This window comes from Ammospiza caudacuta, chromosome 3, assembly GCF_027887145.1.
Source record: "Ammospiza caudacuta isolate bAmmCau1 chromosome 3, bAmmCau1.pri, whole genome shotgun sequence".
Lineage (NCBI taxonomy): Eukaryota > Metazoa > Chordata > Aves > Passeriformes > Passerellidae > Ammospiza > Ammospiza caudacuta.
The window spans coordinates 5634007-5655669 of NC_080595.1; the positions used below are offsets into that span (position 1 = coordinate 5634007).

The following is a 21663-nucleotide window of genomic DNA, read 5'->3' on the forward strand; positions in this document are numbered from 1 at the left end:
GGACTCTGGTAGGAAATAAATGGCATGATGTTGTTGACAGGAAGGGTTTGGCAGAAGGCTTGTTGTGACTGTTTCTGTGGCTTAGAATTGCAGAGGAATTTCCTACAGACTGGACTAACCATGACAAAAATGTGTCTGCTTTTAGGAGATCAAGGCATACAGTGGAGTCTTCTCAGGGAAGATGTCGTCTTTGACCATGAGAAGCCGTTGTGTGGACAAAAGAGGAAGTTTCTTTAAGGTAAATGGGATACTTAAACAGAACATAAAATGCTTGGGTTTATGTGAAATGAGCACAGCAGAATGTGCAGTGCTCTCTGTGATACATAGTGAGCCTTTTCTGTAAAAAGAGAAGTACTTATTGAGCATTTCTTTTTACAGGCAGATTTGTGGCTAAGATCACCCCCCAGTTATTTCACATGTATATTTTTTCTGTACATGGAGTAGAATATTTGGTGTAAAATAGGTCATGGCTTTTTTTGCTGCTAATGGTGAGAACATAAGCTTTATTATGCACAGGCATAAAATTATTGGAGCCTTCATAAACTAGATTTGTGTCACTTAAAGCTGTGGTACAGATTTATGATTTCCATTACTGGATTGAAAATTGGTTTCATTTCCTTGTCTATTTTGAGAACAACTGGCATCCCAAAAAGCCAGGCTGCAGTAGGAGTTACCAGTGCAGTTTTCAAAATATGGTGTGCCAGGCTCACAGTGGCTGCCTTGCTGGGCAGGGTTTTGCTTTAGGGAGCCATCAAAATTTACAAAATTTACATCCCTTAGACTATTCATCACTTACTGTAGCATCTTCCAGTGAAAGATACTGATGCTGCCATCTTGGGGTGTTGCTGTTTCCATTCCTTCTCTTCCTCTGGGGCAGAAGTTTCCCTTGGGGAAATCTTTAGGAAATGAACAATCGTGTTTTCCTCTTGCCTTGCCCAGCAGTTACCAGGGTCATCCAGTGACAGGAACCACCTCTCAGTTCTGCAGCACACTTCAGCTACCTTAATAACTCAGGAGTACAAACATCAGCCTTGTTGATAGCCAAATAGGGAGAACAGCCCTATTTTCTAATCACAGCAAGGAACTGTGTCAGTTCCCAAAAATATCTCTAGGTTGTCTCTTGCATGTATGCTGAAGGACTCCTGGTGTCAGATGGGACTGTAGGCAAGCACCCAGTCATTTTCTGCATCATTTTCTGCAGAACTTTGGGATCTCCTTGTGTAATTCTTATGTAGAAAATGGATGCTGGAACAGCTGTTTTGTTCATGATGATGATGGGGTTGCAGTTACTCTAAATTATTAGAAATGCAGTCTGCCTGGGCAATTTCAAGGAACATTGTCAGTTAGAAAACTGGTCCTGCATTTTCTTAAAGACATCTGGCAGGGAATAAGATGCCTCCAAGCTCCTTTTCCAGCCCTTGGAAGTTGCACTGTTGGACCATGGTTCTGAGCACAGAGTGTGGGATTGGAAGCTGCACCCAGCCTGTGTGCAGTGCACCTGGTAGCTTGTGTGTATACAGTGAAATTATCTTTTATTTCTTCCCTCTGCCATGTGAGCAGAATTGTGACAACAGCTACATTTGTTTGCTACAGCTGAGCTGGTGAGCAAGCAAAATACTTGGCACATCAGATTTTTTGAGTTTGCATTATTTTAATTTGCTTTGTCTGTCTGTGTTTAGGAGACCTAGTAATCATGATATGGCCTTTTATCCCTGCTGATCTGTTCTTCAGGATGCTGTCCCACAGGGGCAGACTGTCCCCTGTCCTTGCACATGGCTCTCACATTGTGCTTGTTAAGAAACCTTTACCATGTTGGTGTGCAGATTCTCAGGGCACTTAAATCTTCTTGAGGGAGTATCTTACCATTCTCAGCAACATTTGCCAGAAAAATTGCTGACAAATACCAGTGGGGAAATTCCAACTTTATCTTTTCTTTTCTGGTTCTTAAGTAGTTCTCATTGCTACAGCTTCTAACCATGTCTTAGTTTTTTTTCACAGCCATTCTTTTCACTGTTTTATCCCCATTTTAGACAGAGCAGAAGTCTGTAGTTTTAGAGGCTAAATCCTGTGGACTCTACACCTTGTGATTGGTGAATGCTCAGAGCCAGCAAGTAATAAGAATGAGGCAATGATGGGGTTTGTCTTGGATAATTCTGGGACTGAATAACTTGCCAGTGGTTACAGAGAGAGTCTGTGGGAAGGCAAGGGGCTGAGTATATGTCTCTGACAAATGTCCTCTTTACTGAATTATCCTCCTGCTCATCAAAATGTTCCAGTGTTTACTGAACTGGCATCAGAGGTTTTACACCAGCAAAGCTTTTCTGTTTTACACCAGCAAAGCTTTTCTGTTCCAAAACCAAGCATCAGGTAAAACTTTGTTTCTGATGAATAAGATACTGAGCAAGGTCAGCAGCCCTGAGAATTCACAGCTCACCAGAATCTGCAGACGTGTATCAAAATATTGGATTGCATTCAGAGCCTTGCACAAGTTGAGCAGCAGCGTTCTCAGACGGGCTCATCTCTGGCACTCAGCCACCTCCTCACACAGGGCCCTCTGTGAGGGTTGCTGCATTCTGCCTATCAAAACAGGAAGGAAAAGATGTGATGCCAAAGAGGATGCAGGTCTCCAGAAAGAATGAAAAATGAGATGCAGGCAGGAAGGGGGAGTGGTAAGTGCTGAGGCTCGTTTGTCCAGTCTGATTCTAATCTTGCTGTCTTCAACCCATGTCCCCTTGCCCGATTAGAAGCACCCATCTTATCTTTTCCTCTTGAGTTCTTGTAAATCTCAGGGCTTGGAAACATTCTGCAGTGGTCATCTTGGATGACTCTTTAGTGCCTTCTCAGAATGATGGCAATTTTGTTAATTCTCTGTATGAGCTTATTTACATTTCAGCACAAAGAGCAGGAATTCAGTTGTCACACAGTTTTTTTCTAAAAATGTCTGGGAACAGACATCAAATCAAAGCCACCTGTCTTTGGGAATAAGAAACTCTTCAAGTCCAGTGAGTAATAAGAGCTGTAGTTATGCTGGGTTTCTGGGAGAGGCACTGTCAATATCTGGTCCTGGGCATGTGCTTTCTTTCCCTGATGCATGGCAGTGATGTGAGTGTCAGTAGAGCAGCTTCACAAATGTGACTGGAACCCTTGGGAGTGACTTGCTTCTGGTGAACACACATTTTTGCTGCTTGTAAAACATCCTGGATGGTGCAAAGCAAAAAATGGTGCAAAGCAAAAAATGGTACAAAGCAAAAAATGTTGTGTTATGGTAAGAGAATGCTGAGGTGCCATGTTTGTGGGCTGTGTGTAGGAGTTTCAGTGTCACCCTTGCCAGCTCCCAAAAGCTGAGCTCAGTCTTGCTGAGCTCTGAATCAATTGACAATAAGCAGAGTGTGGTGCTTTATGAAAGGAAATGCTGTGGTTTAAGATGTTTGCGTTTCATCATTTCGTTCATGGATGTTAGGAATGTAAACAGTTAGTACATGGGTGTTTGGCAATCTGATGTTTAGGATAGATTTGGTTAGGCAGTACTGTACTGGGCTGCTGTGTGAATTCATGTTGCCTGAGTCATAATTATTATTTGGGTTTACAGTGGTTATACTGTAGTGTCTTTTGAATTTACAGAACAGTGCTTTATCAGAAATAAATTCCAAAGGAAAAATCATTGCACACAAAAATAGCTGTTTTATAATGTTATAGAAGATCTCATTTTAATTTTGTTTTTTATGAAATACTGATTAATTAACCACCTGAGAAGATGTCATATTTCCAAGTGCATTTTTCAGGTAAACCTCTTCTTTCTATAGTATAACAGGGTAATATCTATTTCTCAAACCTAAACAGTCCCCAACAGATTTCTTCTGATTACTATTTAAGTCATTGGTCTCATGTATGCTGTTTTACACTAGCAGGGGCCTCTGACAAATGTATACATCCACTTCTCTTGCATTTTCCTTTGGAAGTTGCCTCTTACTGTGTTGATTTCAAGTCTGTTGAAACAAAGGGATGAGTTTTCCCATTATTTCCAGCCAAAGAGGTATCATACTTGTTGCAAATAGAGCAGTCTCTTTGAAGAATTCTGATATTCTTAGCCTTGCACTAAAAAGTCAGAGCCTTCTGCTGCTGCTTGTTTCCTCAGGCTGGAGCTAATAATAGTACATAGGCAGGATCCTTCCTGTGTTTTGTAGAAACAGGTTATTATTAACAGCTCACCTTGTGTGATGCTGTGCATCACGTGTGCTGTGTAATCACCAGAAGCTTCATTGGCCCTAAATACTGGGAAATGCTGTCATAAAATCATGACTGCACCTTACATTTTTTGTAGAAAAATGCTGTTGTAACAGGATGGGTCAGATAATTGCAAGGATACACAAATGACGTGACTCCATAAGATTTTCGTGAATCAAGGGAAGAGCAACTTTTTTGTCATTGAAGAAAATTTCAGTAAAATTAGTTGGAAATTGCAGAAAATATTTGTGGTTTATTCTAGAAAAAAATGAGGGGTTTCTTCCTAGAGGTCAGTGTTTTAGTTCAAGTGGAGTACAGGGTGGTAGGTGATTGGTCTTGGTTGGGTTGTGGTGTGTTCCATCCTGGAGAACTTCACAGGTCAGTCTGGCGTTTGATGCCACACTTTGACCTGGTTTCCTTGCCTGGAGTGTATTGACTTTTCAGAAACTCATTTGTCATGGAGGCTGTGTAGCACACCCAAGAAATGTAGCCTATAGAATAGAATGTGAGCATAAGGCTGCTTGAAATGTGCCATTTTGTGCAAGTCCTCTGTAGAAAGAGAAACAAAATCGCTAAAGATGGTAGAATTCCTCTCAGGAATAATTTCTGCAGAGTTCTCTTCAAGGCAGGCATACAAATTCAAAAGCATTAAGATTACTTGGCTGTTAGCACAGTTTGGATGAGAGTTCTTTGCTGAAATTTTGTTTTCTGGGAGGGAGATGGGTTTTGTCACAGCTCAGGTCAAAGCCTGCTAACAGAGTTAACTCAGTTGTATTTGGTTTCCTCTGGGTTATTGGTTTGCCTTTAATGTTGATTAGTTTCTCATTCTTCATTCTCTTATCTATCTCTTCCCAGACCAGAAGTCTTGGACCGTGCCAGGGGTGATGTTTGGAGTTGACATTAATTAATGGTTGTTATCTTTTGTGTATCTTCTTTTTTGTGTGCTGCTCCCAGTCTGACGAGATGTTAAGCTCATCAGACCTTGTGGTGGAACAGTCCTTTGAAGAGAAACTTCAATTCCTTTCTCCCTGACTAAAGTTATATTAAAAAATGATAAACTTCATGTAGTTTCCAACACTTTGAACTCTGACTTGGACAGAAGAAAACCCTTAGGGTGTGGGTAATGGTAATTCATTCTTACATAAGGTTCAGTTATTTGAGTTGACCAGTTGTAAACAGAGACTAAAACTTCTTTTGAATTGATTGGAATAATGGTGCTCAGCAAAGGAGAGTGTGAATTCCTGAGGTGGAGGAAAAATTCCAGTGTAACAATTTAGGAAAATGATGCCTGCAATTCTTTGAAAATGCTGCTGTACTGAGTTGCCTGCCCTGAGTGGGACTCAGGCTCACACCTTCAGGGCAGCTGTGAAGATTGTTCTGACTTGGACCCAAAGCTGTTTTTGCTTCATATTCCAGGGTTTTTGTTTGTTCTGATGTGCAGGGGTGATGGTAGAGATTGCTACATCGCTGCACACCTTTTATTGGATTCCCTGCTGGCAGGAGAGAGGGAAATCTGCTAGGCTTTATAGGCTCTCATGGTATGGCATGACAAGCAAAATTGATGCATTGGCTACAAAAAAGTGTTCAAGAGAGCAGGCTTTGCAAATTTCATGGTTGGTTTCTGCTCAACAAAGTGTTTCCCTAAAGTCTGGCTAGCAAATTCTGCATTTCTCAGAATACAACCTCAGTGCTAATCTTGCCTACCTTAAAATGAGTTTTTGCCCTCATACCCAGAATTAGGTTGGTGTTCTACCTGAGCGGAAGGGTTGCAAGGCAATTCTTTTTTAATTGAATTGTTGTGTTCAAGTGGAGTCCAAAACCTAATGTGAAAAGCAGCCACCCACTCCCTTCTTGCTTCATTGCTTTTCATCCTCCACAATATTGTAATTCTGGATTAGTGTCCCTTCTGAAATAAAACTCTTGCATGTGGAATTCTTCTATTTTTTTTTTTTTTTGAGAAGGTAAATGGTACAAACAGCTAAATAATTTAGTTCTTGTAAGATGCTGTATAATGCACAACTGCAAATTCAGTTGTGTAGGCTGCAAATTCAATTCATTTAAATTAAAAGTCTAACCAAACTGGAAGGTTTTGTTCTGGCACAGAACAGAAATTACTCTTCCTCTCTGAGAACCTTTAAACGTGGCCCCAACCCTTACTGGTTCCTTTGCAAGGGGAAGTCCAAATAGGATACAATTTTACAAAAAAAGAAAAAGTTTGTAATCTCTGGTGACTAAACTTGCCCTGGCTTCTTTTCCACGCCTCTTCCACTCACTTGATGTCATACTATTTTTGTCCCTTTCTAGCTCATTGACACAATTGCCTCAGAAATCGGAGAACTGAAACAGGAGATGGTACAGACAGATCCCCCAGTGGAAGATGAATCTACTGATTGGCAAAGGTGATTAAAATGTTTATTTTCATGGTTCTGGAGAGTCTACCACAACAGGAATGTTTTCACTGTGCTTTCTTCTTGGGTGGCTTATGTCCTAGCACTTTTCTCCGTGGCAACATAGGAGGTGTAGATAATTTTGCTCTTGATCCAAGGAATTTGCCTTTGTGCAGGAGATTCAGTTGTTTGGTGTATTTGCACTAATACCTTCTAATTGCAACTGAGCTTCACTTCCTTGTTAAAAACCTTGGATACTGATGAATGTGTAAAGCAGGAAACTACTGCTATTATTACCATTGCCTGTGGCACAGCTTTGCTTCATGCTGTAAAGACAAAATGTGCATTGCTTCAAGTGGCTTTTTGAAGATTCAAGATACAATAACATGAATTATTTATGCCCTCAGGTTAGGAAGTAAAATATTGACTGCTATGAGCTGATGCATGTGTGGGTTATGTGTTTAAGTTAATTTATATATGAGTAACTTGCACATAAAAAAATTAAATTTAAGTGGGCAGAATGGGACCCCAGCATTTTGGCTTTTCTTGAACAGTTACACCTGCTAAACATCTGGAGAATTAACAAGAGAACATTTTTGTACTTACCTGAAATATTTGCTGCAAGAGGAAAGCAACCAGTGGTAGGTGTTGTGTTTTATCTGACTGCATGGTCCAGGCCAGCCCTGGAGCTCTGGTGGGCTTTGTTCTTCTAGCAGTGAGTTAATGAAGTGGAAAATTGTTTTTAGAATTACATCCAAGATTTTTAACTCTTTTTCTTCGTGTGAATTCTGTTGAAATCTGCTAGAACTTAGAACAAAGCATGTGTAGATTATTTTCAAAAACATTAAGCAGCAGCTTTGTTGGCCAAGTAGTAAAGAATGTCAGACAGTTGAACTAATTAAAGTTCTTGGCTATGGCCCTGGTTGAACATTACTCAAGTTTCCGAGCTTTTGAGAGTTCTTTTAGAGGGACAGAAAGGATACTTTCTTCATTTTTGTCAATTCAGCTAATTAACTTCAGAGATCATCAACTACTTTTCAGTTAAGAAAAGGCTTCTTGTATCTTTGAATACATCATATGCATGAAAGGCTAAGGTCTACTGATTCTAAAATCTTGGTGGAAGCACTTAGCTGGAAACAGTCAACTCAACCTCCCCATTTTACAGATAATGAGTTTTCTTTTTATTGATTTTTTAATGGATTTTTAATCTTAATTCGTTAATCTTGACTGCAAAACATATTTTGGTTTAAGATAAAGTAAACCTAATGTAAAAAAAGAATAATGCAATTTCCATGAAAAATAATAATAGCCATCAAAAAAATATTTTCAAGATGATAATGTGAAATAGGAAGGCTGAATAAATGAGCTAAAGTCAAACCTACTGTGATTAAAAAATTCTGAACTGCCTGCTTCTATGTGAGGAAGAAGTTGTGTCAAAGTTGGTAAGTTAAGTAACTTAGTTGTGCACTGACACCTTTTTTTAATATAGTGCTACAGAGCAAGATTTTAGTAATTTCAACAAGAGTTTGCCAGAGTTGTTGTTTAAACATCTGTCTGATGTTAGACATCTCACAAGGCTGTATTTACTGTCATAACTTTATTTCTTTGGGGTTAATTTAAAACCTGGCAGTTAATGGAGTTTTCTTATTGGTTTCTGCTGTTCAGCAGTTGGTGTCTAGAAATGACCTTTGGATTTGCATCTAGGGATATTTGAGCTCAGTGGAATGTCCATTTTCCTCACTCTTTTTCCACCTTAGCGGGTACCACAGCCACCCAGAGCAGTTCTGGAAAGGCATTGCAGAGCTCTCAGCTGAATTCAGAAATATAAGGACATGAAATTATGTGTCTGCAGCCTTAGTAGTGTGGTTTGGGCTTTTTTGTGGTTATGTGGTGACTTTCAGATTTACACTGCTCATCTTAAATGCTCCTTTATTTTGGGCTCATTTCTCCTTTTCATACAGTATGATTCCATACATACAAGACTGTGACAAGACTAGGACTCCATTTCATACAAGAATGATTCAAGGGCTCACTTTGGCTTCTAAATATGTAAAAGCCAGGCAAAAAAACAGGCTTGCAAAAAAGCGTTTTAAGAGGGACTGTTTCAGTATCCCACTGTTTTGATGCCTCACTTTTTTCCTCTGTTGAGACATTTGTCTCAATAATTTAAATGAGCGGAGTTGTCAGAAAAGGGAATCAGTGGTACAGGTTTCTGTCCTGCCATTCCAGTGACCTTTGAAGGAGTAACAAGAGAGCTCCTGCATGCAGTGGCAGCCCAGGAGCATGTGGGATGGGTCTGGTGGCACCTGGATGATCTTTTAGAGCTTTTAGGTGACCCCAGGCCCTCTGCACATCTCTGTGAATGTCCATGAGGGGCCAGATTTTCCTGCTGTCCTGGAGGGAAGCTGTAAAGCTCCAGGGCACTTCCCAGGGCACTGTGGAATAGTTCAGGGATGCTTTGCTGCTGGTGGCAGCTGCAGCAGCTCGTTCCCTTCCTGTTCTGTTCCTGTGGAAGGAGCAGGGCAGAGCTTTGCTCCCTGCCTTGTGTCCTGCCCTGCAGAGCCCTCACACTGCTCTTTTCCACTTCAGCAGAGCCATCTTCTGTCCAGCACAGAGAATAATTTCTGCTGTTGCTGACAGGCTGGCAAGTATCCAGACACCTCCTTCCCAGCTGCCTTGTCTTGTCCTTTTGGCTGCAATGGGATGCAGGAGGAAGTTAGGGGTGGCTCTCTGCCCCTCCCAGCTGATGCTCAGTATCACTGTATGGACTGGGCTGGGTGATAAAGAGCTGTTGGATTTACAGAAATCCAGGAAAATAGTCAAACTGTGAGGTGATTAACTGTTGTGGGACTGGAGCAAGGTTCACATCATGACCAAGGGATCATCCTGGTTAAAAGCTTGAGCCTGATCCTTGTAATTTTTACTGTGGGCTGAGTCTAATCAGGATGCAGCACTGCATTGTTTATCTTGGCAGTGACTTCTCTGTACTTCCCACGTGTTTATGGGTTTTGTCAAATCTAAGGAAACTTGCATGAGTCATGTGTTTTCTTTAGTTCATTGTGAGCAGTGTTGAAGCCTACCTTTCCTACTGAAGAGGAACTGTGTTGCAGCCCTGAATTAAAGCACACCATTCATTAAGGCTGATTTGTGTTTTGATTTTGAGTTTGCTGTGACCTGATCAGATTGTCTTTTTTCAAACTCCCAAACAAACAACACAAACCAACCAACCAAGCATCCTCCAACCCGAAAGTAAAACCAGGAGAGGAATTTAGTTGTTGCATAATATACATAATTTGTGAGCATATTTTCCTAGCATTTAGGTTACAGGAACTTCTTATTCTTGTTCAGTACATGAGTTAATCTGTTGCTCATAAATTCAAATGGTTATTCTTTCCATGCAATTGTTTCCAGAGTAGTTCCACACACATCCCAGTCCCAAATAATTTTAGTCTAACTATTTAACATGTAATGAGTTTTGAGAACTCCCAGTGTCAGGGTTTGACTGTATGTCTAATGCCCAGATCATTAATTAAAATTATTTTAAGAACAAAAAAGTAAACTGGAAATATGATGCTCAGTAGTGCTAGACCACTGCAAATAGGCTGTCAAAACAGAGCAGTGGGGGTTTTTTACTGCATTTGCCCTCAGGCCTTGGGAAGTGACTTCTTGTAGATTAAATGTCATTTGCCAGATGTGTTTTATCCAAGGTGTGCTTTTCCCAGAGTTTACCAGGTTAGATGTTTCTCTCTGCCTCCTTCTTTATCATTTGGGAAAAGAAAATAATTTTTAAAAAGCGTTTCATATTCCTGTTTACCTCAGCACAGATTGCAGTAACATTCTAGTGCTGATTTATCCGAGTTGCATTGGTGCTGTTTGAACCATTAGTGTTTAGGAGTGGCAGAAATTCTGATCACAATCCCATACTCATAATCTTGGGTTTATTTCTTGAGGGAGCAGAAGCAGCTGCCCCAAGGAGGTGCCTGTGTATGTAAGTCAGAGAATTTCCTCCTTGGATATCAACATGTGTGAGGGATTGTGCATGTAAGTACCTGGAGGTTCAGAAAACCTGAAAGTTCCTTTTGTATTTGCAGGAAGGAATGATGAATCTTACTCCCTGCTCTCCGAAGGCTAATTTATTATTTTATGATAATATATGATATTAAAGAATACTAAACTATAATATATTAAAGAATACAGAAAGGATACTTACAGAATGCTAAAAGATAATAATGAAAACTCGTGACTGTTTCCAGAGTCTCAACACAGCTTGGCCTTGATTGGCCAAAGAGTGAAAACAACTCACAGCAGAAATCAAAGAAACAATCTCCAAACACATTCCAAAGGAGCACAACACAGGAGAAGCAAATGACATAATTATTGTTTTCCTTTTTCTCTGAGGCTTCTAAGCTTCCCAGGAGAAAGATCCTGGGCGAAGGGATTTTTCAGAAAATGTGAATGCCACAGCTCCCCATTCAAGTTTATGGTGGTCTAGGGGGTGTGGGACAGCACAAAGCCAGTCATAGCAAAGAGGAACATTGTGACCCTAAGACCCCTACGTGCAAACTCTTGACAGCTTTGGGTTGTTTTGTGGTATCAAGCAATGCCAGCATTCTAGCTCATCCCTGTCACACACCTTTTGAATGTGAGGTAGCTGTCTTTAGCAGGAAAAGCACTTTCCCTCTTGGATATATTCCCCCTTGCAGCATATTTGGTTTTCACCTCCTGACCAAGGGGAGTGGAAATGATTTGTATCTGTCTAAGCTTGTAGCCAGCACTGGTGTATAACCTGTACTTTGCCACAGCTCCCTGTGCAGCTCACTGGCACTGAGGGTGAGTGGGGAATTTCTGAGCAGTAGTTACTGGAGCTACAGCTCAGGAAAACACTTTTGTGGCTCATTATTTGATTTCTTGGAGATTCCTTCATTGCAACACTAGGCTCTGCTGGGACTGGTTGAAAAGGGAAGCCAGTATTCCTACTGAGGCAGTTTCAGACCCACTCATGACTGATGTAAAAAGCACTTCCCTCCTGCACCCAGTGTGTTTCTGAGTGTTTTGTATCCCTTCAAGGCATACTGGCTGTTAGTAAAAGCTTCTGATGCTTGTGGGCAGGGGAGGAAATCATCTGCATTTGAGATGCCTTGGAAATCTGAAAAGTATCACATCATAAATAAGCAAACAGAAAGAGGAAAAAATAAATAGGCAAACACTGCTAGTGGTAATTGATCCAGGTAATGAAATGTCAGATGATTTTGCCTGCTCTTATCAGATCATACAGTGAAAGTTCTCTTCCCCATTTACTTTCCTTGCTTGCCCTCTGCAGAGATTCTGCAAGTTGCTGAACAAAGCTAGAAGAAAGCAGTTTGGTAGTTTGGGTTTTTTTCTGTTGTTTGGTTGGTGGGTTTTAATTTGGTTCAGCTTATTTTCTTTGGTGTGAGGTTTTTTGCAGGGGGGGCAGAGAAGCTTTTTGTTTGTTTTGAAACGTATTCAGTGCTCCTGGGCATGTGAACTCTGTCCCTGCTTGCTGAGGGAACAGGAGCTGGCATAATGAGGGTGGTAAATGCTGTTAGTGATGCTTAGAGCCTGTCCAAAGCAGGGAATTCAGGAGAGCTGCACAGTGTGCAGTGGGGAGGTGGAGCTGTGTTGTCCTCTCCTGCTGCAGAAAAGGTCTGCAAGGGGAACACATCCTCTGCAGGGTGCTTCTTCTCTGTTCCTGCATTTTATCATCAGGAAGCTGTTACCAGAATAACTGCTTCATAGTGATTTCTAGCATGGGGAGAACCACAGGATGTACTTCTAGCTCAAAAATGAGGAATTTGAGCCAGCAACACGTGCACTTGTACTGGGTGTTCTGTGCTATATGGGTGGTGGTGAAGCTTTGCATAACAAAAGGAGTTCTCCAAGTATTCTGTTTATTTGGATTTTTAATAACAAGAATCTGCAGCCTCCAAGAACTCTACTTCATTACTGAATGTAGCAGTAAGTTTAGATGCCCTGCTCCAAATACATTTCAACCTTACATTATCTTGCCACATTCACACTTAGCTCAGCCTTTATTTTTATTGACATAGCAGTCAATCCACAGCCAAAGGGATCTGGAGCATAACTATACAATTCCTTACTTGTTTCTGATCCTGGAAAGAGTAGTATTAAAATGTGAGGTAAGGACCTTTCATGGCAAAAATGAAAAAAAAAGTAAATATTTACAGAACTTAGCAAGAGTGTGATAAGAAGTGACTGCCACTTATGACATATTTTTTATGCTGTGCCTTAGGGAGGATTATTTGGGGGTTTAACTTTTTTTCTTGTTTCTTTCTCATCTCTTTCTCACCTTCTCCCACTGTGACCTCTTAGCAGAGGGGAGCAAAGATGGATATGCAGCTGTGAAGGCAACAGAGCAGTAGTCTGGGCATAAGGTGAAGTGATGCTGGTTTGTGGACTTGTGTTGTGACAATAATTCCTCCAAACAGACAAAGTTCTTGTGTCTGCAGTGGTCACCAATAGGTAGTGGGCTGCTCCATTGTCAGAGTTTTGAACAGATTTTTCTGGCAGGCATCAGATAGCAAGATTTCTGTGGGTTGCAGCATTAGCAAACAATCTTCCAATAAAAGTGTCTGAATTGCATAAATATCCTTGAAGAGAAGTTTTTCCATATATTAGCACAGCAAAGAAGGCAAGTGAAATGTTCTCTCAATCACATCTGCACATACAAGTGTACCTGAAGTGATGGCTGAATTTCTCCAACCTCACAGAAGAATGCTAAGGGTTATCTTCAAGATGGCTTTGAACTGAGAACCTTTAAATATAATTTTTGTGTATGATAAATATAAGAATTCTTACTAGGAGAAGTACCAGCCCAGAGTGTCAGCAGCACATGAGCTTTGTGGTAATTCTGTTCACTGACCCAAGTGATTGTTCATAAGAGGTTAACATGTCTAATTCTTTTTTCTAAATCTTCCACAGTCTAATCAAGGATATGGATAATATCTCTCCTGAAAAAAATGATGTCAAAAGCTGCCCCCGGGACTCTGGATATGACAGCCTATCCAACAAGCTGAGCATATTGGACAAGCTCCTCCATACCCACTCTGTGTGGCTGCAGCTTGGTCTGAACGATGCTGAAGCCTTGGAAATTTTGCAGACACAGCCTCCTGGGGTAAGAAGAATCTCAATTTCTTTAAGGACATGCTTTTCCCAAATGTTGTGCTGCCATTTTATGTGACAGTGTTCACAGGGGCTCTTAGGATGAAGGAAAAGACAAAGATCTGACTCCATGTTTCAGAAGGCTGATTTATTATTTTATGATATATATTACATTAAAACTATACTAAAAGAATAGAAGGAAGGATTTCATCAGAAGGCCAGCTAAGAATAGAAAAAGAAAGAATGCTAACAAAGGTTTGTGGCTCAGCTCTCTGTCTGAGCCAGCTGGGCTGTGATTGGCCATTAATTACAAACATCTAAGATGGGCTAATCACAGATGCACCTGTTGCATTCCACAGCAGCAGATAATCAATGTTTACATTTTGTTCCTGAGGCCTCTCAGCTTCTCAGGAGGAAAAATCCTAAGGAAAGGATTTTCCATAAAAGATGTCTGCGACAATTTTATACCCAGGTGTTGGACCCAATACAGTAATGACCAAGTAAAATTACAGCATGTTTTAGAGCAGACATCATGGGATTGTTGTGGTTCCTTTTTGTGTATGATCTGTATTTATTCTGCCATCTGTGATGAAGCTAATACCATGTCCTTCTGCCTTCTCCACAACAGATATTTCTGGTTAGGAAGTCTGCAAGGCTGCAGAGGAAAGTCATCTCTCTGCGTGTGTCCAGTGACTGTGGGTCCTGCCTGAAAGAATTTGCCATAAAGGAAAGTACATACAGTAAGTTGTGAGTTAAACACTTTTCAGCTGTTCCTCAGGTACTTTTTCCCTATAGGATGCAGGAGCATTTGCACTGCTGAAACCCACAGCAGAGGATACCCAAAGTCATGCAAATAATGTCATGGGCTGCTCTCTGAGGTGGCCTCTGGGAGTGGGTCAAACTGCTTCAACTGGAATGTTTCCACTGTGTACCTTGATGAATCCAGTATTCATTTATTTTTATGGGTAGTTATCTTCTTAGAAACTTCTAGTCTTTTGTAGAAACATGGTCTGTAATCCTGTCTGCTTTCAGTGAAATGTTCTTGAATGCAACTTTGTCATGAGCTCTCTGAACTGAGGTGTGGGATGGGTTGTTGGGTTTGTTTTTGTTGTTGGGTTTTTTTTTGGTTGTTTGATTTTTATGTGTGTGATAGCTAAATGGATTTTAACCTGTTAGAACTGTTTCTGTTGCAATAGATCAATGATTTCTCTCTTTAATTCAAACTATATCTGTTCTTTCTTTTTTTAGTAGAAATGAGCAAATGTTAACACTCCAAATTGTTTTGAACCAATAATGCCCTCATATCTTTAGAAAGGAAAGTGTGAAAAATAAGTTTGAGATTTAGGAATGAAAAAAAGGAAGCTGCAGCTGGTGAGTGTATGTGGTGCTGAAACTGCAAACGGAGCAAATATTTCATTTTAACAAGAACGAGAAAACTGAAGAAAATTAGCAAAAGTTGCAGTTAATCATTCCTGAAACAGAGAGTCTGTAGTTAACTTCTATTTCTATTTGTAACCTGACATAATTTTAGTTGAGTTTTTCCTTTTTTTATCTCTCCCCCCCCTGCACCCAGGAACAAAAAGTTAATTCTATGTGGTTTTAGTTCCAGTTACAAGTAAGGCAAGGCAAAGAGAAAGTTGTCAGTAATAGCTGATGTAAGTGTGGTCTAAGGCTGTGTTTATAGGCTTGAAATTACCATCTAGAAAATAATTATGTACTGTCTTTTATGAACAAAATTCTTCCACAAGGGGGAGATATTTACTGACGGTTTTAGGCATTTGTCACAGCTGAGGTTTTGCACCAGAGGTGAAAGATCTGGATGGTTTCAGTCTAGGAGCTTCTTCTGCTTGATCTGTGAGCTTAGAGAGAGGCTGAGGTAATCTCATTATTACTGAGAACAAGTATTTGTAACAATAAGAAACAATGCTATCAAGTGGGGAAAAATGAAAGGCACTGCTCCAGTCTTCCTCTTCCCTTTTGCAAGGCAGTGGCATGCAACAGCTGTCAGAGTTTTTAAGCATTTTCAGGTTAAAAGTGAATGAAATTTTATCTCCCTTTATGTTCTACCCTCCTAGGGTGAAGACAAGTGATAGAATAGAATTCAAGAGGAGGAAATAAGGCATTTAAAATTAGGTATATTAGTACACTGGGCAAACAAAGCATCAGTTATTGATTTGTTGTCTGTTAGCAAAACATTGTGGAGGCCTCATCACACTTAATATGTTTTACAGGAATTAGACTATATCCTTGGAATACAAAAGCAGACCAGCCACCAAGATTATCAGTATATTCTTGAAAATGCCTTCAGCAGGAATATGTACTTCTCCACAGAGTTGTTTTCTCTTAATCAAATAGTAGCTAGTTTGATGGTTAAAACTTATTAACTTCATGCTATAATATAAGATATATTTTATCAAATTGTTTTGAGAAACAATGTATTAATGTGTGATTGTTTCTTGTAACTTTCTTTGCAGCATTTTCCTTGGAGGGGTCTGCAATAAGTTTTGCTGATTTGTTCAGACTCATTGCTTTCTACTGTATTAGCAGGTAAGATGGTGCTGTGTTCCAAGCCACATCTGCTACAAAGAAAATAATTAAAAAAAAAAAAGTTTTGAGAAGTTGTTTCAGCTGTTGATGCTATTTATGTTGCCAATCTGTGAATATTCCTGGATAGCCTTAGAAGGTAGTGGTAGAAATCAGAGATGAGTCTTGGAAGCAAGTGTCTCTGTCTTACTTCATATTGATTATTGGGAGGCTGATGTGATTTTACACACCCAGCTGTGAGGTGCTGCCAAGCTGAACTTTACTTTAGCTGATATCTTGTGATGCTTTCTTAAGTGCTCTGTAGCTCATTTAAAAGCAATCATAAACTGGCTTGCAAAGTCCATTTATTGGAATTGCTGGTGAGAAGAATTTTTGGGGCATAATGGAAAAATGCCAGATATATAGAATATGGAGAACTGGGAGATGTCAGTTTAAATGGTGAATGACAAAAGCAGCCTTGTCAGCTTTGCAGTTTATGGTTACCAAACTTGTTTTCCAGGTATTCAGAAAAAAAGTAGCTGGTGTTTTTATCCTTTATTTTCAATTTGACTTCAGTTTACTGGTGAAAATTTCCAGACTGATGCTGGAGCCTTTTATATACACAGACAAGACACAACCGAACTGCCCCAGTGCACATTTTCTGAAGGAAAGAGGCAGCTGTGATAGTCTCTGTCCTTTTACTGCATCAAGGCTGGCAGTTCCTGCTGACCATGTGATGATTTCTGGTGTGGGGTGCTCTTGGGTGCTGTGCTTGCTGGTTTTGTTTGTGGAGGAGAAACATCTTAGACCTCTTTCCTACAGCCTTTGTTTAGCTGAGCTGTATGTGCATGTAATAAAAGCAGCATTGATACCACATGGGTAATTGGTCAGAACTCAGAAGAGAAATGAGCTGAAAATGTGTTTAAATGTAGTTTAATTAGGAGATATTCTTATCTTGTCACCCTTTCAGTCCTGCCCACTTGAGAGGCTCTGGTAAATCCTCTAAGTACGTACAGGATCATTCAGCAAACAGAGATTTCAATCATTAGTCTATCCATTTTCTTTCACTGAAGGTTCAATATTGCTTTGTATAGACTAAAGGAGGCAGATAGGTAGCTATTGTGAGAGACAGTACCATTTGGTACATCACAGAAAATACAGGAGGATTTTCTAAAACCAGATGGCATTTCTTGCAGGAGATAGCCAAGCAGTTTTTATGAGGGTTTACCTATTTTTGAATTGCAGCCATGGTGATGATCTGGACTCTGGATTTTCTGTGATACCATGTAAAGTGCCTTTCAAATACTTTTTATCTAGTGTATCACTCTTGTGGCATATGCTTGGCTTGAGTGTGAGTGGAATTCTGAGATCCTGTTTTTTCAAGGAGCTAACCTGCAACATAGAGAATATTTATGTGATAAAGACCCACTATCTATCTGTGCTATAGCAGATGGTTGGCTTGTTCACAACCTTAAAACCAAAATTCATGTTGTGTAGGATTCTCATTTAGTCTTAATTTTATGGGTACTTCTACTAAAGATGTTGCTGTTTAGCAACATTTAGTTAGAATAAAATTCTTATTCTGAAAACTGGAATAACAGTCAATAGTTTACTCAGAAAGTGAGAAGCTTTTTTGAAGTGTTAAGGGCATGTAACAAGTTTGCATCTCACTGATCTGCTTGTAGAAGACCAGGTGTAAAAGCTTCTGTTGGAAAGGCAGAAAATTCTGTATGGCTCTGTGGAAATGATCCTAGGGAAAGTCCTGGGTACTTGGCTGTCATTTGCCCTTCACACCCCTCTGTATGTAAAGGAGCTTTGGGGTTGGTAATGTAATGTTTAACTGTGCTGTGTGTTTAAGAATCTTGCTACCTGACACAGCTCAAAAATAAGATAATCAGAAATCAGACACTGCCAGTGTTTAAAAAAAAGCTTTTCAAACTATGGATGATGCTGAAAACCATAATTTTTCTCTTTGGAAACAGGGATGTCCTTCCATTCACACTGAAGTTGCCTCATGCAATTGCTGCAGCAAAGACAGAAGCTGAACTTGAAGAGATTGCTCAGCTTGGACTGAGTAAGTAATTCCCTACACAGATGTCTTTCCCTGTAGCACACCTGTAACATTGAAGAAATCATCTGTATCAGTAAATAGTTCATATTGGTTAGTGATGATACAAATTTTGTTTAGAAAAGCAGTTTCTCTTATTTGGGAAGGCCAGACCTTCTTCTGGCCAAGGAGTGGTGCTCTTCCTTCCTTCTGTGCCTTCTGTGATATTTTGGTTAGTGCTGTTTCTTTCTTCCTTCTTCTCTTCCCTCTCTGGGCAGCCCTTGGGCAAAGCAAGTCACACATTCCCCACACAGAGGTTGGTGTGGCTTCTGCTCCAAGACCCAACATTGTCTGCATGCTCACAAAGCACTGGCTGTGTGAGGCTATGTAAAGCACTGGCTTTCTAATTTATTGTGAGGAGAGTATAGGAACTGAGGTCCCCTGTTGATAAAACTTCTGTTCATATTGACATGAAAACTTAAAATGGTGAATTTGGAGATCAGAGCCTCAGTGAAGTGGCATATTTAGAAAATGAGGAGTGGATATATGATGGTGTAGAATGTATCCATGGGCAGAAGTTTGGTGAAATTTTTAAAATACCAGAAGACAATGCAAGAGTGTCCTTGCATCACTTGGTTGCTTCAGCCAAACACAGGCTCATTGTAAAGCATACCTTGAGCTCAGAGGAGGTGGATGCAAAGGTAAAGCATTCCTTGAGCTCAGAGGAGATGGATGCAAAGGTAAAGCATTCCTTGAGCTCAGAGGAGATGGATGCAAAGGTAAAGCATACCTTGAGCTCAGAGGAGGTGGATGCAAAGGTAAAGCATTCCTTGAGCTCAGAGGAGATGGGTGCAGAGCCATTGTAAAGCACACCTTGAGCTCAGAGGAGATGGATGCAAAGGTAAAGCATTCCTTGAGCTCAGAGGAGGTGGATGCAAAGGTAAAGCATTCCTTGAGCTCAGAGGAGATGGATGCAGAGCCTCCTGGGATTTGAAACTTGGGCACCACCCAGATGAATCATTAAGCAGCTCTGCCTTGAGCAAAGTGCTGACTGGCTTCATTTCCTTCTCCAGGAAGGGAAGGTTGACTGTCAGCAACCTTTTTTGCAGTAGATTTTTAAATAATCTTTGTTTTTGAAAAGGATCCTCTCTAAATCAGTGTGCTGAGGATCTCTTGAACTGTCTGGTGGGACTCTGCAGTAAAACCATACCTGTGGATGTATTGCAGTGCTTTGCACGTTGGTTTGCTGCAGTAGCAATGCAATTAAAGGGTTTGTTTTAGAGAGGAGAGAAATTACTTCTGCACTGCTCATCTGTAAGTTTAGGTAATCAGGTGAAACTTTGGGTTATCATGGGAATGGAGGCAAATATGGTACTATTGAGGGTCAATGTTTAGATGGGAAAAGGAAGGAAAAGGTCTGACTGGGATACAGTGTAATGAAAACAGTCTCCCAGTGACACATGGAAGCCTTAAAGTAGCATGAGTTGAGTCTCTGCAGAGGGAATGATAATGGTAATGTTGATCAAGCTCTCCAGGCTAACCACACTTTGTCACCAGTACCCCAGAGCTCTGTGGCCTGCTTGCTGCAGAATTAGTCTTGCTCTTGAGCAGTCTCTGCATTTTTTCTGTAGCTACTAGATTTGAAAGCTGATGGATCAGTGTCTGTGTGGTTGCTGTATTTGGGATCAATTACCTGATACACACCAGATCACAGTTTCCATGAGCTAAAAGCAGGCTAGAAAGTGGAGATTTTGATGGAGTTTTAGGTGTCCATGTGCAGAAGAGCATACCATAAAGTCAGCCTTTCAATGCTGTGGACTTGAGAGGCTTAAAAACTCCCAACAGCCCTTCCTGTTAAGTGTGAGTTTTCTTTGAGGAGCACCTAAGCACAAAACCCTGTGGTGTGTGAACACAGGGCTGTATCCCCTGTCAGAGCTCTCTTGTGCAGTAGGCTCAGAGGGAGAGCTGCACAACACAAGTCAATAGCCCAGCAAACCACATCAGGAGGAACCTCTGGTAAAGATTTCAAGGCTGTTGCCAACCTGCAAGGTTTCATGTGCTGGACATATGATTCTCTCTCAGTCTCCCTCGTGTTTCACCTGCAGCAGTGCTTACATCACGTGTGTTTGCAGCAGCCACGTGCAGGCACTGAGAGATCCACAGGCAGGATGTGAAGTCATGAAGCTGAGAACACCAGCAACATGGCATAACTATGCAGAGAAGCATGCCTGTGCCTGTAGACATTCTCTGGCTGTGGCCTGTCACCAGGGGCTGTTTCCTGTCCTCTGCCCCACAGGCAGGACATGGCTCTTGGGCATGGACCTGTTCTGGATGCTTGGCATTTGTGCCCTTGGGCTCAGATATTATTGCTCTGTTGCTTCCAGTGAGCCATCTTGATACACTATGGGAAAAGGACCATGTCAAGATTGGCAAATTTTAGCTAAATCTCCCTCCTCTGGTACTCTGCCCATATTTCAGCATGATTTCTGCCTTCCAGGGCACATCTGGATTCAATCTTCATACCTTCAGGCACCGGTGCTCGTTAGTTGCACAAACTAACGCAGTGCCTTGGTTGCACAAACATGCTGACACTTGTCTGGGATAAGTGCAGAGGCTGCAGCTGCAATTTGCTGGTGTAGCATAGGTTTTCCATGCCACTGGTGTGGAACTGCACGTGGGTCTCTTTATGTGTCACTGCAGTCTGTTTTCTCAGGCAAACTGACCACACAGCAAAGGCAGGGCAGCAGGCCAGGACCTTTATTAGACACTGGAACGCTTGGTCTGCCTTGCTGAAGGTGATGTGTGCATCCACCACAGCAAAATGGGAGCTGCCTTTTCACGTGTAGTTTCTGTGTTCACTGTGAAAAGAAACTGAAGCAAGGTACTTGTAGAGTTTCTGGAAGTGGCCTTTATCTGGTGTAAATCACCTTAATTATTGTCTTTAATGAAGTGAGCTTATTAATACTAGCTGAGAATCTTGCTTTATTTCTCCTGAGTGAGATGCTGGTGAGAAGTTTGTGTTCATTTCAGTCTCAAGCCAGTAAAAAGTATTCTGTTACAGTCTCCATTCCTTTCTTTGATTCTCAGTTTAATTTTAAGCTTAGTGGGCTGTTTGGGAGCTATGCATTGGTCATGGTATTTATAAATGAGTAAGAGCAGCCCCAGTAATGTAGCATACAGTTATGTCTGGTGGTACTTTAAGAAGTTCACTTGAATATTTTTCCCCTTTTAATTAATAAAATCTTGCCTAAATTTCTCAATATTTTAAACTGGTGTTGTTGAGTTGAATGTTCTGAAATCCATCTGCATGGTGTTTAGCATTCTTACGTTAATGCAATGATG

At 40.8% G+C, this 21663-nt stretch overlaps 1 protein-coding gene across 3 annotated transcripts in view; it reads left to right on the forward strand.

Moving 5' to 3' along the window:
• RIN2 (Ras and Rab interactor 2) overlaps positions 1–21663 on the forward strand; it is a 61099-nt gene that overhangs the window by 21212 nt on the left and 18224 nt on the right. For all 3 annotated transcript variants that reach the window (XM_058802761.1, XM_058802762.1, XM_058802763.1), the window contains 6 exons: positions 146–238; positions 6529–6623; positions 13572–13764; positions 14380–14491; positions 16226–16298; positions 18257–18348. In XM_058802761.1, the coding sequence (XP_058658744.1) occupies positions 146–238; positions 6529–6623; positions 13572–13764; positions 14380–14491; positions 16226–16298; positions 18257–18348 (658 nt within the window). The remainder of the gene's footprint in view (positions 1–145; positions 239–6528; positions 6624–13571; positions 13765–14379; positions 14492–16225; positions 16299–18256; positions 18349–21663) is intronic.